Below are 16,840 nucleotides of genomic sequence, written 5' to 3'. Positions count from 1 at the left end.
ATTTTTGTAAAGGGTTTTCGTATTTTAGTCCAGTGTCCCATTAATAGAGGCTTTTATCAGTCTGTCTCTGAGCTCTCTGTATCTTTTCTCTCATTCCTTTCTATCTCTTTCTCTATTTTCACAAACAGTGAGAAGTAACCACGGTCCCAGCCTACCTGATTGATTATTTGCACATAACAAAGGCATGGGGTTTGGAAATTGGGTTGCATTGATTCTAATTAGGGAAACATTAAATAAGATTTACCTAGAGATAGCACTTACAGGCTCCCCCACTCCTTGGAGTAGCAGGGCTGGGCTGATTGATCCATTTCTTCCCCTCCTCCAACACACACACACACCTCAGAAGTTAATGCTTTTTAATTTAGTGATCCGTTTTGTCCTCGGACCTCAAACACAGATGCACTGGGCTCAAAGTGATTAGTCTGGGCCTTGCAAACACACAGACAAGCACACAGAAATTGCAGTGCTGTATTTGGGTTCTGTCTGTCTATCATATTGCATTGACATAGATGATTAAACAGCAAATGAATTCATTTAACTGTAAGGGTGTCGCTAATTACCTATTCCAATCTCCCTCACCGACGCAATCCGATCTGAAATGTGTGTCCTTTCTCTCATTAGATTGACAGAATACTCTGAACACTAATCTTTATATGCGCAATTCACAGCATAATCCACAATGAGAAAATCATCAGAAGGATGTAAATTAGAAAAGCAGCAGTGGTTCTCAACCATAATGAGAAAATCATCAGAAGGATGTAAATTAGAAAGCCTGAGAAGATCTACGCCATGCCTGACCCCACCGTGCCCGACAGACGACATCAAAGCCCTGACCACGCCTCTGCGACCTGGCAGACAGGGAAAAGGTCTGTTCTCGCGCCGCCTGGTGGTCAACAGTTGGCTGGGCCAAGCATATCCCAGGTAGGACATGACCAGAGATAGAAAATTGCGCACAACTACAGGCAAACTCGCAGTGTGAACCATTGGATTGAATGGTCTGGGGGTAACACATTCAGTCTAGATGAAAAATTGCAAAACATATGTTTTATAGAGGTTTAAAAAGTCAAATTGGATATTAAATATCTGATGGAAATGTCCGTTTAAACATGAACATTTATAAAAAAGCAACTCCATAAACAGTGGTGTCCACAAGTCTGAGAATACTACTATTCACTTCTAATTAAAAAAAAATTGAATATTTTTTTTTATTACAAATGATAATTATAGCATGTTACAGCTTAAATAAAATATGAAAATGAATTGACATTTTTTTTAAAAAAAATAACTTTTTTATCGTTTGTTTGCCATTAATTTTATCCAGCATGATTTGAGAATGATCCAAAGAGCATCTTGTGCTTTAAAAAAAAAAAAGGGTCGGTATCACAAATGTTTTTTATTTTATTGTTCTTATTTATTTTTCTGTATGTATTTATAGAAATATTAAATAAATAAAGTATTTATTATATAATATGTTTCTATTTTATAATATTTGATCATAATGTTTGATTGTTTTACATGTATTATGTATTCTAGCTTTCTATTTATTTTCAGGTTTAAATTCAATTTTAAATACTACAATGTCAGCATAGTCTCAGACTTCTGTGCTTCACTGTATGTGCGAATTCCGAACAAAAACTGTAAAGTGTGTTTGAGTAATTGCTGTTTTCAGCAAGTGTAAAACACTCTCCTGAACTCTAAACAAAGCTGTGCCTTGTCAATCAAGGGCATTTGCCATCACCCAGACCACTAGTGACACGTTCCTTAGGTCAGCATTTTTCCTCCCTCTGTGACAGCAGACAAGAATCAATTTGTTTAGTTTTAGCTCAAATCCTTCCTCAGTATAGCGCAATATCTGCAGGAGTGGAGGGGAGGCATTTTCTCCTGCTGTTTCGGCCAACCAGCAGCCTTGTTGAAAGGATTCCTGACATTAGCCATGAACGATAATGGCATGACTGACCATGATTGAGACAAGTGTCACCCTCCTCTCTCTCTCTGCTGCTGCTTATTGCAGTCGCATCTCCACAAGACAGAATGAGGAGTTTTCCAGTATCTTCTTAACAAAGCCCTTCTTTTGCATTTAATCTGAGACGGCCCTGGTCACAGACAGTGGCTGCCCACTTCAGCCCTCAGTGTTTGAAAAGAGCTTCCCATAGGTGACTAACTGTGGAGCGAGAGCAAAAATGAGGTCAAGAGAAAGAAAGCTCTCAAATCAGACAATAGGAAGAGTGGTTAACTTAGAGGAGGAGACATAGTGGTAGTTTCACAGCATGTGAACATGCCCAGGTTCTTTTATGAGATTCATTCATCCACTTTCACTAAAGAGAAGAAACAACTCTTTTAACCAAAACATGTTAACGCTTTATTTGCTGCACAGGAAGTTGTGTTGTAGTTGGCCTTGTGCTGTAGATATGACTGTGCTAATACTGGCCCCGGGCAATAGTGCCACAAAAGCCATAAAATGGGCTTAAAGCTCATCAGAGTGCCAATTTCCTGCCAGGCACGAGATGCAGGATTAGGAGGTTATTTCTGCTGCTCCATGCCAGATTGACCCAGACTTGCCCTGTGGATTTAATGGGATTTTCCCTGTGTGCAGGAAGCCACACCGCTGGAGCTTCTGGAATGTGGCACATTTGTGTACATAGTATAGTATAGCAGACTGCATACTGTAGTGTAGCGTTGTATGATGCTAATATTATATTATACTTTAATAGTTTGGGATCAGTATTTTTTTTTAAATGTATTATTTTTTTTAAGAAATCAATACTATAATACAGTAAGGATGCACTGAATTAATCTAATTTGATGGTAAACCATTTATAATGTTACAAAAAAGCTGTTTCAAACAAATATTGTTATTCTGAACTTTCTATTTATTAAGAATTCCTGACAAATGTGTTCCACAAAGATTCCCACAATAATTTTAGGCAGCACAGCTGTTTTTAGCACAGATAATAATACAAAAAGAAAAGATTTACGAACAATCATTTAACAATGAATACTGGAAAAGGGGCTTTTGATAATTTACATCACAAGAATGAATTACATTGTAAATCATATTTAATTTTTTTTTTTTAAAAACTATGTATTGCTGTAAAAAAATATTTTAAAATATTACTGTTTTTACTCAAATAAATGCACCCTTGGTAATCAGAAACTACTTCTTTATAAAAACATTAAAAATAAATTAAATCCCAAACTTTTGAAGGGAAGTATATATTTATATGTACTATATTTATGGTATTTTATAATATACTATAGTAAGTATAGTATGATGGAATGCACTGGGCATTATTCAGAACTAGAACGTTTTCTTGAAAAAAGTTTTATGCTAAGTTATCAATGTTGAACTAATACATTTGTCTTGACACATATTTATATATAAAAAAGAATAATAATAATAATATCCAAGTTGTGGTGAAAAATATTCATTCAGTTTCACAATTCACTCATTATTGGCCAGCATTACTAGAAAAAAAAAATATAATAATAGTAATAATTTTAGGCCTTCAATGTTTCATAGCATAGTAACAGAATTACTTTCCAGTCATTTATTTTTCAAAGCTAAGAAGTATCTGTTATGTCTCAAGGTGTACTAACTTCTGCCTCTCTCTATGTATACATTTGCACATTCATAGCTTTTTTTCTGTACAGTGTTCATATGTTAGTTCATGTCTGCTCAGAAAGCAAACAGAGGAGTCTCTCGATTGGCGTCAGAGTTCACATTCTATGAATGATTGCTCAGCAGAAGAGAGATGATTGTATGATTAGACCTCAGCAGGCAATTCTGTGTCTGTTTGAAGAGGAAGGAGCCCCCTCATCTCCGGAGCAGGTATTCCTGCGGCTCTCATCTCCTCCTGCACCTCGCGTTCCAATTGCCACTATATCCCGATGAAAATTTCCAAAGAAAAGTGTGAGATTCAGTATAAAGTTCTCTTCTTACTCAAGAATTTTTTTGCCCCGAAAGTGATATTTTTTTTCCCTTAACCTCACACAATCAGAAAGACACACAATGACAAATGGGCTCTGTAAACAGCCTCCTGTTAACCTCCCCTAACTGCTCCGCCACAACTCCATGTGCGCATTTCTGTCTTTTTCAACTGGTTTCTCTCTGCGGTTTCTATGGTACAGTAATTTTTTTTAATCAAATTGATGAAGGCCTCCATTCTCCCCGAGAGTCCAAACCAATTTATGGCTCATGATACGGCGGCTATGTTGCTAACAGACGTAACAAACTGTCAGCCTCTCGCACAGAAGCTAATTTGAAGTCATTAGGTGTGCAGCGTATGGGCAACAATTTGTTACGGTGGTTAGGAGCGCCGCTGACATTTCTGAGCGCCTTCGCTTACGATCTGTCCTAGGCGAGGAGCAGGCAAATTGTAAACTAATTTAAACATCACTCAGTATTACTGGAGCTGCCGCTGCAGAGAGCTGGCGGATAATGAAGCAGTCTGTGTTTTGCGGAATGGAGTTAAAGACGCCACGATGGTAGCTCCCTCCGCCGGCGGCGCAGACACGGCCGCTCCTTTCTGATTGCTTTTTTAATGCACAGAGGCTTCGCCCCTTCTCCCTCCTCTGATCATTTACATGCTCATATAGGCCGTGAAAACATTTGATATGGTTTACAAACACACTGTGAGAAAGGGTGCCTGAACAAAACCCTGGCGTCGCCCATTCCTGTAAGCCTGGCATTATGGGAGATGCAAGGATTTGGAAATGTGATATTAACTCAATACGAGGGTAGGAAAAAAAGCAGAAAATGACATAATGTGGATTAGGGTGAGGAATCTCATTTGTGGGATTAAAGTATTCCGGCTGTAATTTTATTTGAGCATTTAAGCTGCAGGGGAGGAGAGGAAAGAGCAAACGTTTGTAGCGGAATGAAAAACCACCTTCACTTTTATCTGTAAATAGAATTTGAGTGCCATTATGCCAGCCAGGAGAACTAAAAACAAATGAAAATGTGATGTATTAAGCTTGTAATTCTAAAATATTACATTATATTTAATGTTCGTAGGCAGGAACAATAAACTTCTGTAAATAAAAGCAATATTTGAAGAAAAATCTGAAGAAAAAAATCTGTTAATAGAAATAGAGGTGGAGTGAAAATAAATGAAAATGTGCTGTATTGAGGTTGTAATTTTGTTTTAGCACATGTATTTTGGAAATATTACATTATATTTAATGTTTGTAGTGGGAAAAGGTAGAAATGAAAGACTTCTGTAAATAAAGGCAAAAAAAAAGCTGTATAAATAGAATTAGAGAAAGAATAAAAACACGCAAAATTGTCCTGTATTGAGGCTGTAATTATTTTAACATTTAAGAAGTGCAAAATTTAAGCAGTGCAGGTGAGAGGAACGAGAATTTTTGTAACAGAAAAAGGCAAAAAAAAAAAAAACCAACCCCCCCCCCCCAAAAAAAAAAAAAAAAAACCTGGAAGTAGAATTAGAGAAAGAATGAAAATACACAAAATGTCTTGTATTGAGGCTGTAATTATTTTAACATTTAAGCTGTGTCTGGGTGAGGAAAGAGAATTAAAAGTAATATGTATTGAGGCTGTAATTATTTGTGCCATTATGCCAGCCAGGAGAACTAAAAAACAACATGAAAAATGGATGTTTTAAGCTTGTAATTCTAAAATATTACATTATATTTAATGTTCGTAGGCAGGAACAATAAACTTCTGTAAATAAAAGCAAAATCCGAAGAAAAATCTGAGGAAAAAAAAAAACTGTAAATAGAATTAGAGAAGCAATAAAAAAAATCTTGCTGTACAGCAGTTTTATGTAAAAATGTAACTGTAAATAACAGTAAAGTTGAAAAAAAAAATCTGAAAAATCTGTAAATAGAATTAGTCACCTCACCCCAGCCAGGAGCTATAAAAATAAATGAAAACGTGCTGTCATACGGTTGTGACATGCCTTATCGTAACACAGTGGTGAACAATGGTGGCCGGTCGCACTTGACTTGACGAGCAGGCTACAAGAATGGCCAACACATGGACCGGCACTGGCTTTTTAGCATGACAGGACCCTCACTATTACAGGCCCTTTATGCAGGCTGAAATTGCTCGGGCTTCTCCCATTCTTGGTCCTATCTCGGGGACTTTCTCTCTTTCTTTATTTCCCTTTCAATTTTCACTGGCACGCGGATAAGCGCGTGCTAACACAATATGATTGAGCAGTAAAATGGAACCTTGTCGACTCTAATCTCTTTTATGTAGATACTGAGGTACTGCCACACTCCACTTCATTCCTCTGCCTCCCCCACCTCCATCTTTTTTTCTCTCTCTTGCTCTCTACACCTTCCTGTCCCTCTCTCCCTCAGCCAGGCCTGTCTCTCGCTCCTTCAATTGTCAGGGCCAGTGCATTCGTAATAGGTTCAGGAGAAGGAGAGAGTCATGGAAGCCCGACTCCTACTCAAATATCGCAGCGAGGTTTCTCGGGGCATAATAAGACGATTACGTGCTCGCCGGACAGACGCGCCGTGGGATTAGCATATTCGCCCAGAAACCTTGTTAGGAAAAAAAAAAAAAAAGCTTGTGGTGCTTACTCAGTGCAATCTGCAGACATGATTGAGGTGTCATCATTATTGGGTGACCTGTGTGTACAGGATTAGTGGCCTGTTCTGGATACGAACAATAGCAATTAAAGTTACCCTGACAAAGCTTGCACAACTGCCTCTAGGCTGCAGTCGTCAATGCAACATTTGTGTTTTTTAGTTTTTATGCTTTTTTTATTTCACTCGCACCCTGTCTAGGCAGCTGGTGAGATGTCTTAATCAGGAGCTGAGCGAGGGATTTATCTAAAGCATAGGTTTGCTTTCTCCATGAGCCCTTTCCCAGCCCCTAATCTTCAGGATGGGAAAACACAATGGAGAGAGAGGTCTTACGGTCACTCTTGGCATTGTAATACAGTGCTGGAGTAATGCACATTTCACACCAGTATTTCCTATTATATGTAGGCCTATTATGTTTTATATGTTTCCTTAGGCCTATATATGATCATGTGTATAATATATTATTATATAATTATTAATAATAATAATAAAGCAATAAATCATTTAATTATTTTAAATAAATATAAATTATAATAACAATAAAATGGTACCAAATAGAGAAATATATATTGTATACTATATATAGTATATTGTATACATTTATTGTGTATTATTAATATTTTAAATATTTAATTACATGGTTTAATGTTTTTTAAACATTTTTTAAAATAGAATTTATATTTGTATATTAATTTTATAAATCTTTACATTCAGGGTTTAATGCTTTTAAATATTATTAAAATAGAATTTATATAAAAAAATGTAAATTTCTATAAACTACATATTGTTATATGCAGAAACTATTAGTATAGTGATTTAAGTTTCACAAATGTTTAAAGGTGCATTTTTAAAATTACATTACATCATTTTTTTTAATTTTTTTATTTTCTTTTGGCACAAAAATGTTACTTCATGAGAGCCAAAGTCCAAGATAACATTTTTATTTTCTATTATTTAAAACAAACAGAAATCTGATTCCATCTAATAGCTTTAAAACCAAGTTTGTGTGTGTGTGTTTGTGTGTGTGTGTGTGTGTGTGTGTGTGTGTGTGTGTGTGTGTGTGTGTGTGTGTGTGTGAATCATTAAAAGAACTGACTGCAACCACCAAAATAATAGAAAGACACTCTTATTTGACATCATTCCACAGTATGTGGTCTACTATATCATCACATTCAATTCATACTGCTAGCTCACAACTTCTGCTGTGGCACTATAGATTCAAAAGTCACTTGATGTCTCATGAAGACACAGTCATGTCAATTTCTGCCTTTTTTTCTCAGTTTAGTCCCTCCCTTTTTCTCACTCCAGTCTCATTTTGACTGAACGTGCTTGCTAGTTTTGTCTCATTAGCTCGTGAACCCACTGGAGGAAGAGCTAATCATATGTAAACATAATTATCTGCAAACTGGAGTAGGCCCGCTTATTCCTCCTCGCTGATGTGCGTGCCTGCCAGTGCTTTCCCAGATGTGATTTTTGGGACCCTCCTCCCCTTCCCTGCCCTGGATGAGAGGAGAAAATCCATTCGTGACACCCCACCCCCCATCCGATATCCCCATTCCAACCAATCTCTAAATGAGGCCTTGTCTGTCACCGCCCTCAGCCTGACACACTGCAAATATTGATTAATAGATGCCCTAAGCTCCTTTTAGCAAATCAAATTTTCACTTTTAGCAGGGGTTTCACTCCTGATACATTCAGCAAAGTGAGACACACTAAATTAAGTCTGACACTCAGAGAAAAGGGCTGTGCACACAGAGCAAAGATTGGAGAAATGTGTGTCAAAGAGATTGTGCGTTTTATATTGCTGTTTTAGCGTAGTTCAAAGGTCATGATCACATAAGCTCTCTTCAACTGCGTGTCTGATTATTATTTTGAAGTGATATAAATCTGTAAATTGGTTATTATAGACAAAACAGGATGGTAGTTTGTGTAAATGAGCAGTTTTCTTCTCAAGGTTTTGTTTTTGGCATTCTGTTAAGGGGAACAGAACATACTTGGAAATTAACCACAGCACAGCATACTGGATGAGTTCCACATCTTCATACTGATGTGCTGCCTACAGTCTGTTTTACAGTCTGACATTATTGACTCGAGTGTCTGAATGGTGCCTGATTCTGCTTTTACCCCATTACACACTGATTTGTCCTTTTTGTGCATGTCAGTATGTGGACTATGTGTTTCTTTTTCTGTACGCTGGTCTCTCACTCCAACTTTTTGGTGTGTGTTTTTGTCATCTTAACCTATGTAAAAGATATTGGTTAATCATTTATTATTATACTTTTGAGGCTTAAGTCTAGGCCTAATCAAACATAGGGCCCTCTAAAATCTGTTTTATTTTTTCCCTAATTTCATTTTATTTATTTATTTGTTTGTTAATATTAAATAGCAATGTTTTAAAGTTTAACAAAAATGAAATTTTTATGGCCATATGAAATGTTTTTTTTTGTTTGTTTGTTTGTTTTTCTCAAAATCTTTTTTTTTTTTTTTTTACTAAATTCTGTTTTACATGAATTTTCTGGGTTCTATTTTAATGATTTCAATAAATATTAATAATCAAAAGCATCTTTAGTTAATTGATTTAAAAAAAAAATATTATAATTGTTTTCTTTCTTTTTTCCAGAAATACTGTGTTGTGTATTTACATTTTTTTGCTAAATAAATTCTGGTAAATATTTTTTTCTGGTAAATATTCCTTTAAAAATAATGTTATAAAAAAAATTAATAGTTGTAGTAGTAGTAGTACTATCATTACATTGAGTAATATTTCTGTCACGGTTTCAAGTTAAACCAAACTGCTGTGATGCTGTGAAGACCTTTAGATTTCTGTTTGTATGTAATATAACAATAGTTTTACTCAAAAGAAATGGTAAAATTCTCATGAAGTGACCTTCTGAGCAGTTCTAGAGATTGTGTTCATGTACTCACATATTGTGGCAAGATAGATAGATAGATAGATAGATAGATAGACAGATAGATAGATAGATAGATAGATAGATGATATATAGATAATTTTTATAATGTTGATATTATATATTTTAAATTCAGGAATTGATTATGTTAGGAACACATGATGGATGTATTCATGTGATTATTGCTCACCATATTTAAGCATCGATTTCCTCCTTGAAATTAATATAGATGTTCTCTTTTTTTCTTCCTTTTTGCTAATGGACTATGCATCACAGAATATGGAGTGATTGTCCGTCACACACAATACCCAGCCTCCACCACACTTCACATGTAAACACGCCTGTCTCAGCCTGTTGGAAATGCACCTGACAGAAGCCAGATTTGCATCATGCTTTGTCATGTGAAAACAAATGCAAAGCTCTGCATTATGCCCTTGTTTATCTGTGCTCTTGCGTGTCGGTCTTTATAAAGGACACATTTGCTTTATAAAGGCTGTAAGAGAGCTGAATAGGTGTGACAGTAACCTTCTGGTCTCTCACCAGCGCTGCATTCTTACCAACCCATCAGGCCCTGTCTGCCCCACAGCCAGCGGGGGGCGGCCCTGTGTGATTGCCCGTTGAAAAAACAAGGCATTATTGGCTCCATTTTTCCCTCTTATTAGTTTGATTACATTTGCAAATCAAATCAACTCCATCCGGCGGTTTTGTGAAGGGCCGCGTTCCTGCCAATCTGAAAGTGCCTCTAGCCTAGTAAATCTCCATCTTATAAGATGCAACATGTGGTCCACATCAGTTAGTTAACCAATAACACTCATCGCGGTGTCTACGCCAATCCATTAAACCATCAGAATGAACAGTCCAATTTTTAGTATGTTCATTTGTGATATGCTAGTGGAATAGTAAAGATAGATGGACGTAAATGAGACAAACCACACTCTATTTCAATCCTCCCCGCTCCGGTAGCAAATTTGCTGTGAAGTTAGAACAGGCCTGAATCATCATATTATGATTTTTTTATGTAGTTTTTAGTCTAGGGTTCAATAGGCATAAGTTCAAAGAGAGGCTCAAAACAGCCCTCCCCTGAAACCCCATCCCAAACGATCAGTTCAGGGGTGCCTCATCTCTATCAGAGAGTAAACAGGCAGGAAAATGGGATTGGATTTGAGCTGTCGGTTGGCTCTGAGGAATTATAGCCTTACATCTACACATCCGAACAAGGCTGGGAGTTAAACTGAGGCTTTCGAAGATGTGCAACATATTGCCTCGGTCCTGTACACCAGCCTAATCATGATGTAAATTATTATCGATGCGGTGGCAAGGCGACGTGGCCTGTATATGGTCGTGCCCAGTGTGTTGCGTGCAACATATTGATTATGTTGTGTATTATTGTCTATGCGGTGGCAAGGCCTTCACACAGTGCAAAGGCAGCAAAAGATCAAGCCGAGCTTCACATATGACAGATTACTGAAACCTGAAGATGCAGTAAGACGGAAAAAAATCAGAGAGTACAAGTGGGTCAAAACCATGACACTAAGTGTCATTACTTTTTTACGTTATTTGTCCCAATGTACTGAACATAAATACTTTGAACCAAATCTTTTGAATACACATCTTTTTAATATTGATGATGAAACTTAAGTATGAAATTAACATTATTGAATAAAAAAATATATAATAAGAAAAGAAAATTGAAAAATACAAAAGAACATATATATAATCCCAAAATTTATGTGATTTATGTAAGTATTGTATTTTGAAATTGATGTGTTTTTAATATTTTATCCAGTTTATATAAGATTTTCACTTTTCGTTAGTGTGGTCCCTTATTTGTCAATGGATTCGTGTGTTTGATCATGAATAGTTTTTTATCCAGTCATATTCAAAGAGATTTTGGAAACGAAATACTGCTTCAATACAGTACGCTCTTCTCTTTTCTCCGGACTCTCACACATGGATGGTATCTACATCTGAGTGTCTTCCTCCCCCTCCTCACTCACCATATCGAAATATTTGAAGAAAATTCACATTTTAAATGTCTTGATACCTTTCAAGTGTTGTCAAAAGGTTATCACTTGCCTTTTTTCCCCCGTCTCTGAATTTCACTCTCGCACTCTTTTGTTGCAGTCCCTCAAGGTATAGAGAGTTTCCCTCCCAAGAAATCTCTTCTAGTACTGCCAAGGCCGAAGATCCATTGGTGTTTTGCAACTGGCAGCAGCATATTCTGTGTTTCGCCTCATTCCTTCTCACTCCCTGCATATTTTGTGTGCACATAAAATGTGGCCCTACTCACAATAAGCCCTTGTGTTTATCCAGATCGATGCTTTCTGCTTTGTGCTCTGTTATATTATTCTCCTCCCCCCTTTCGGACAATGGCTATACGTCAGAGTGCAGGTTAGCTCACGTCCATCGCCTATTTAATGTGTGTTTGTGTAATTGTGTGTGTGTGTGTGTGTGTGTGTGTGTGTGTGGCTGTGTGTGTGTGACAATGGTGTGACCAAGGGACAATGTTAACAAATGAAAATCCTGGCATTTTACTTCACCATTTCCGTATTTCCAACCATATGAAACTAATTCAAATTATTTAATAGTCAATGGGTTTCAAAAAAAAAAAAAAAAAAAAAAAAAAAACCTGAAACATTTTTCAAAATGTCTTACGCAATTATAAGTTTTTTGGGAGATGCATTATCCCTTTAAATACATACACCGCCATTCTAACCTCACTCCCTCAACCATCACAACGCACATTTACAAATTCCCCAACAGCCCGACTACTTCCTTCACACACGCATCACTGCCTTATTTCCAATTGCGTAATCAAACCGTGGCTTCAAGCGCTCGCTCACGCTGGCGCTTAAACAGCATTTGGGTTTTTGCTGCGGATTTATAGTTTATCTTTATCTGTTGCTTTCATCTGTGGGGGTAGCTATTTTACACCAGCTGGCCAGCTTTATTTTTGGGCCTGATAGATCTGTGTGCAATCCATCACTGAGGCGTGTGTGCCTGGAAAGCCATCGGCCCGCCTGATGAGTGAAATACGGGAGCTATCAGCTACAGTACTGGCTGTAAAATTTTCATAATTACACGCCTTATTTCATTGCATAATTGACCCTGAGCAGTATGGAACAATTTTAATGTTTTTTTTAAGATTTTCCAGCCGTGGCTTTTGCAGAAAATTAAAAAGGTCCTCATTGCCGTGGAATGGGGTACTGTCTTTGTCTCGGAAGCCATTACTGCGTGCCTTTAAGCCGAGTCTCCCGTCTGGTCTGTGTGTGTCGTTTGGATGCCGAACTGTTTTTGTGGAAAGCAGGGCATTCCTCTGCTTCTGTTTGTCTGGCCGGATCATGTTTGTTTGAGAGAGACGCTAATCCTCCATTATGACAATTAATCCATGCAGTCAGGCCTCTTATCGGGAAAGATCTGGACTTTTTTTTTTTTTTTTTTCTCCCTAAATTTAATCTCCAATGATAAGCATATAAATAATAGCTGCGGGCAACCGCGCGCAGTTTTATTCCATATTTTTGGAGAAGAATGCATCATCAAGATTTTTTCTTGCTGTATTTTTTTCTCTACACATCCAGGATGAGATAGGGTTAGTCAAATACAGCCTCTTAAGGGTTTTTATCGATCAGCATGGGAAAACAAATGAATCCGTATAAGTATTTGCCCCACACCCCTCCCATGTGCACACACACACACACACACACTCTCACGCTCCTGACTATATTCCGTGGCAAACAAGGGGCGTCTGAGGCTCAGACTTAAGCCCTCGCCTCGTGCATCTCGGTGGCCTTTCCTAACCCATTCCTTTGGTTGTGCCTGATGGGAATGGCGGCAGTTTGCTTTTGTCGGTCCCTGCTAGCGGGAGCCGCTCTGACCCCCGTGGGGGAAGGCGCACATCAAAGGCGTCCGACCGGCATCAGAGTTGAGGGGGAGAGCTCTATAGCTCTGTGCAAACTAAACTAATACCTCCTACGATAGAATAGGACAAAACTGCTGTGGTTTCCGCAAACATCAGCATGAAAAACAGAACTACAGGATGAGCCAACAGAACCCCATGAGAAAGAGGAAGAGGACCCTGTTTTATTTTGTCTTTTCACCACCTTAATAATCTCATTGTTCAACACGAAACTTTCTCAAATATATAAAAACTCCAAATCCACGTCATCCCGAGATTAATAATACCGCAACCTCCACCCGACAACCTTAGAGCACCCTCCACATTCGCAACCATAAGAGACTCTGGGGAGAAATAAGAAACGGTTGTGGTAATTTAAAATGTAAATATTGATATTCAATGTTTGGAATGGCCTTTTCGCCGCTGTGGTTAATGTCACTCCATCTGTGGAGCCTCTGTCATGCGATGCTTTATTACAGTCCGGGGGAACTGCCGCCCTTCTCCGCGGCCGCCCACACCCCCCCCCCCCCCCCCCCCCCCCCCCCCCCCCCCCCCCCCACCAGGGCACATGTTCCTGTTGCTGCCTCGTTTCCATATGCAATTAAGTGGGAAAAGTACAGTCCGATCAGTAATCCATGCTATCTTTAACACAGCTGCCTGGGTCATTTAGAATTAATCTCCACCCGCCAATCGGCCTTAATGTATGCAATTAAGAGTCTGCCAATTGCTAATTATTAGGCATTAGAATCAAGAAGCCGTGCTAACGTGACGATGCATCCTCTTCTCTGGCTTTGGGTGGAGCAATCCTGCAAGACAACAGCAACAATTCAGATATGTCCAAACTATGTGTATGCAGGAAGATGTGACAGCTCAATAAAAATATATTTTGTTTAGTTGTGTGGTATTGCACTTTTTGAAATGCAGTTTAATTAACAAGAGTTCAACACCAGATGTTCTCAACTGATTTTGATTCTTTATATGGAAAATAAAGAAACAGAACATTTAACAAGAGAAAACATTAGGAAGGAGTTGTTTTGGTAATTGATTGAAATGTAAAAAGTGGCATTACATATCAAAAAGGACTTAGAAATAAGAGTGATTGACATCATTTGAAAAGGAAAGCCAAGCTAGTTGACACATTTTAGTGAAAGATTTTTGAACCTATAATTTTAGGAGTAATATGTACCAATATATTACAGACAATACAACCGAGGATGTGTATTAAGACAGTAAATAGTGTAATTTTTTGTGCCTTCCCTTACGAACATTAATCATGGTTTTACCACAAATAAAACCCAATAGTGTTACGATAGTTAAACCATGGTAACCATAATGAACCATGGTTTTACTATACTAACTGATTTTTGTAGTAAAACTATGGTTATACAAATGTTAATCAATATGCCAAAAAAACCATGGTTACTACACTTTCACTAAAAGAAAAACCATGGTTATTTTTCATAAGGGTTTGTAGGTTTTAATATTCTAATGACACAGTTGATAACCTTTGCTTCACTTTTCTTCACCATTAGCCTTCAGCTGATAGCTTTCAGTTTCTAAAATTCCTCACAGAATGGAAACAAAATAATAAGTGGCAAAAAATACCAATTCATTTTTCCCCCCGAAGAAAAGCCTGAGGGAAAATCACTCAATTCTGTTTAACTCTATTGAATGGTAGAGCAGAAGCCAGCAGCTGTTTAACACCATAGCGGTGTGCATGTGATCACGGTAAACGCTGTACGGCAGCGTGCCTCACACTGACAGGTGAATATTTGCTTAGCCGCTAAATGGATGTGGACAGCTATGGCGGTGTTAATGTGTTTTCCCTCCTAAAAAGTGTGATTTCTCTCTCTTTCTCTCTCTGAATGGTGTTGTTTTGTGGAGATGAAAGGCGGCCGGTGATAAAAGCAAAGAGGAGCGCTGCGCAGTTTGTGTGTATGCGGCTCCTGTCATCACTTCCCTGTGTCCCCCTCCTCTCTGAGGGGGGAAGGGAGACTAAAGACCCGACTGTTTACACACACACAAAAACACTCTTGTTTGCCTTTTCATGTTGTTTTGATTTGTGCAAGACTTCTGTGGGCTAATATTTGTTTGGGTGGAGGAGTTTTTGCAGAAGGTTGGTTAGCTGGTGAGGGGGGAAGCGTCTCAGCGCCTCACTGGGGCAGTAAATGGACAGACAGATACTGGCATGGTGGTTGTTCCTGTCTCACCATGGCCTTTGGCATCATTAGCCTCACCACAGGCTTATCTGTAAGCTTACAGTAATCACCAATCAGCTGAACGTATTCCAAAGACACATCCTTTTTATGGCTTATTTGGATATTAATGCTACAAAGGCTCTGTTTTAGTGAATCAAGTATACTACGTGTGTTTGCTCTATGTATTTATGCATGAATGTAGTATTTATTTTTCTATGTTTATTGGTACAACATACTGTAGTACAGAGGTGAAACAACTGGGATGAAAATATACATTATTAATAAATTAAATATGAAATATACATTTACATCAAAACATTGTTCAAAACTGACCAATATGTTATTACAGTAAATCATAAAGAAATTAAGCAGTTTCACATTGCATATACATTGCATATACTGTATCAGGAATTAAATAAGTCTTTATCAATGAAATGATTCAAAAACACTGATAGAATGCCAGTCACTGCTATGTTTTGGTCTGAGACACAGTTTGATTCCATTTCCGTTGAGACCAGAGCTACACAATGTAAATGCTAATATTGTAAGTTTAAAATGGAAGTTAATCAATATTAATTTGTTGTTTATTGAACTGAACAGTATAAAAGCAATATCACTCTCACAATCCTGCTGTTTTTCTTGATTCTGTGAGATGTTAATATATTGAAATCTGTTATAGTTTGTTGTTGTTTTATTATCAAATGTAGTTCCATGAAGGCGATATGACAACTTGGACTTCTAATATTACGGAGTCTCACCTTCGCTCTCCACAGCACTATTTTTGCAAGTAGATTAGTCACCGTGTCATCATCATATTGACAAAGTGTGAAAGCAAATAGAGTGTATATTCACACAGGAGCTCAGGAGGGAGCCAGGATGCATCAAATAAACATCCAGCATGGTCGGCACCTAGAATAGCGCTGATTCTCATTGCTCAAGCGTGTTCATTTACCCTGCAACCATGAGAAAATAAGCAGGGGTGTTACTGAGAGTGAGACGGAGGAATTGAGCGCACGTGTGTTTATATGATGGCTAAGCAGAGATGCTGAGGTGAAGTCTGCCTTGAGGAAGACGAGGAGGAGGAATGACCGCATATGTGTGTGGTGTGTTTGTCTCGGTGGGCTCTCTCAGTGTGTAAACGTGCAGTCAGAAAAGATTTGGCAGACGGACGGCCGGTGGTTGCTGTGAGGCCTGGTGGTGAGCAGTCCTGCCCGGCAGGGGTTAACTTCGCATGGCTGCACCGCAGCCTCTTTCTGTCAGCCTGTGCTACGCGCTGCTCCAAT

The 16,840-nt window shown here is 38.1% G+C and overlaps 1 protein-coding gene across 1 annotated transcript in view; it reads left to right on the top strand.

Annotated features, from left to right (window-relative positions):
* esrrga (estrogen-related receptor gamma a) overlaps positions 1-16,840 on the top strand; it is a 74,613-nt gene that overhangs the window by 47,293 nt on the left and 10,480 nt on the right. The window contains 3 exon segments of the mRNA XM_042742464.1: positions 716-813; positions 815-838; positions 840-921. Coding sequence (XP_042598398.1) covers positions 716-813; positions 815-838; positions 840-921 — 204 coding nt within the window.

Source organism: Cyprinus carpio, chromosome B17, assembly GCF_018340385.1.
Source record: "Cyprinus carpio isolate SPL01 chromosome B17, ASM1834038v1, whole genome shotgun sequence".
Classification (NCBI taxonomy): Eukaryota; Metazoa; Chordata; class Actinopteri; order Cypriniformes; family Cyprinidae; genus Cyprinus; species Cyprinus carpio.
The sequence above is the reverse complement of the archived record's forward strand: the minus strand, read 5'-3'. Positions and strand labels throughout refer to the sequence as shown.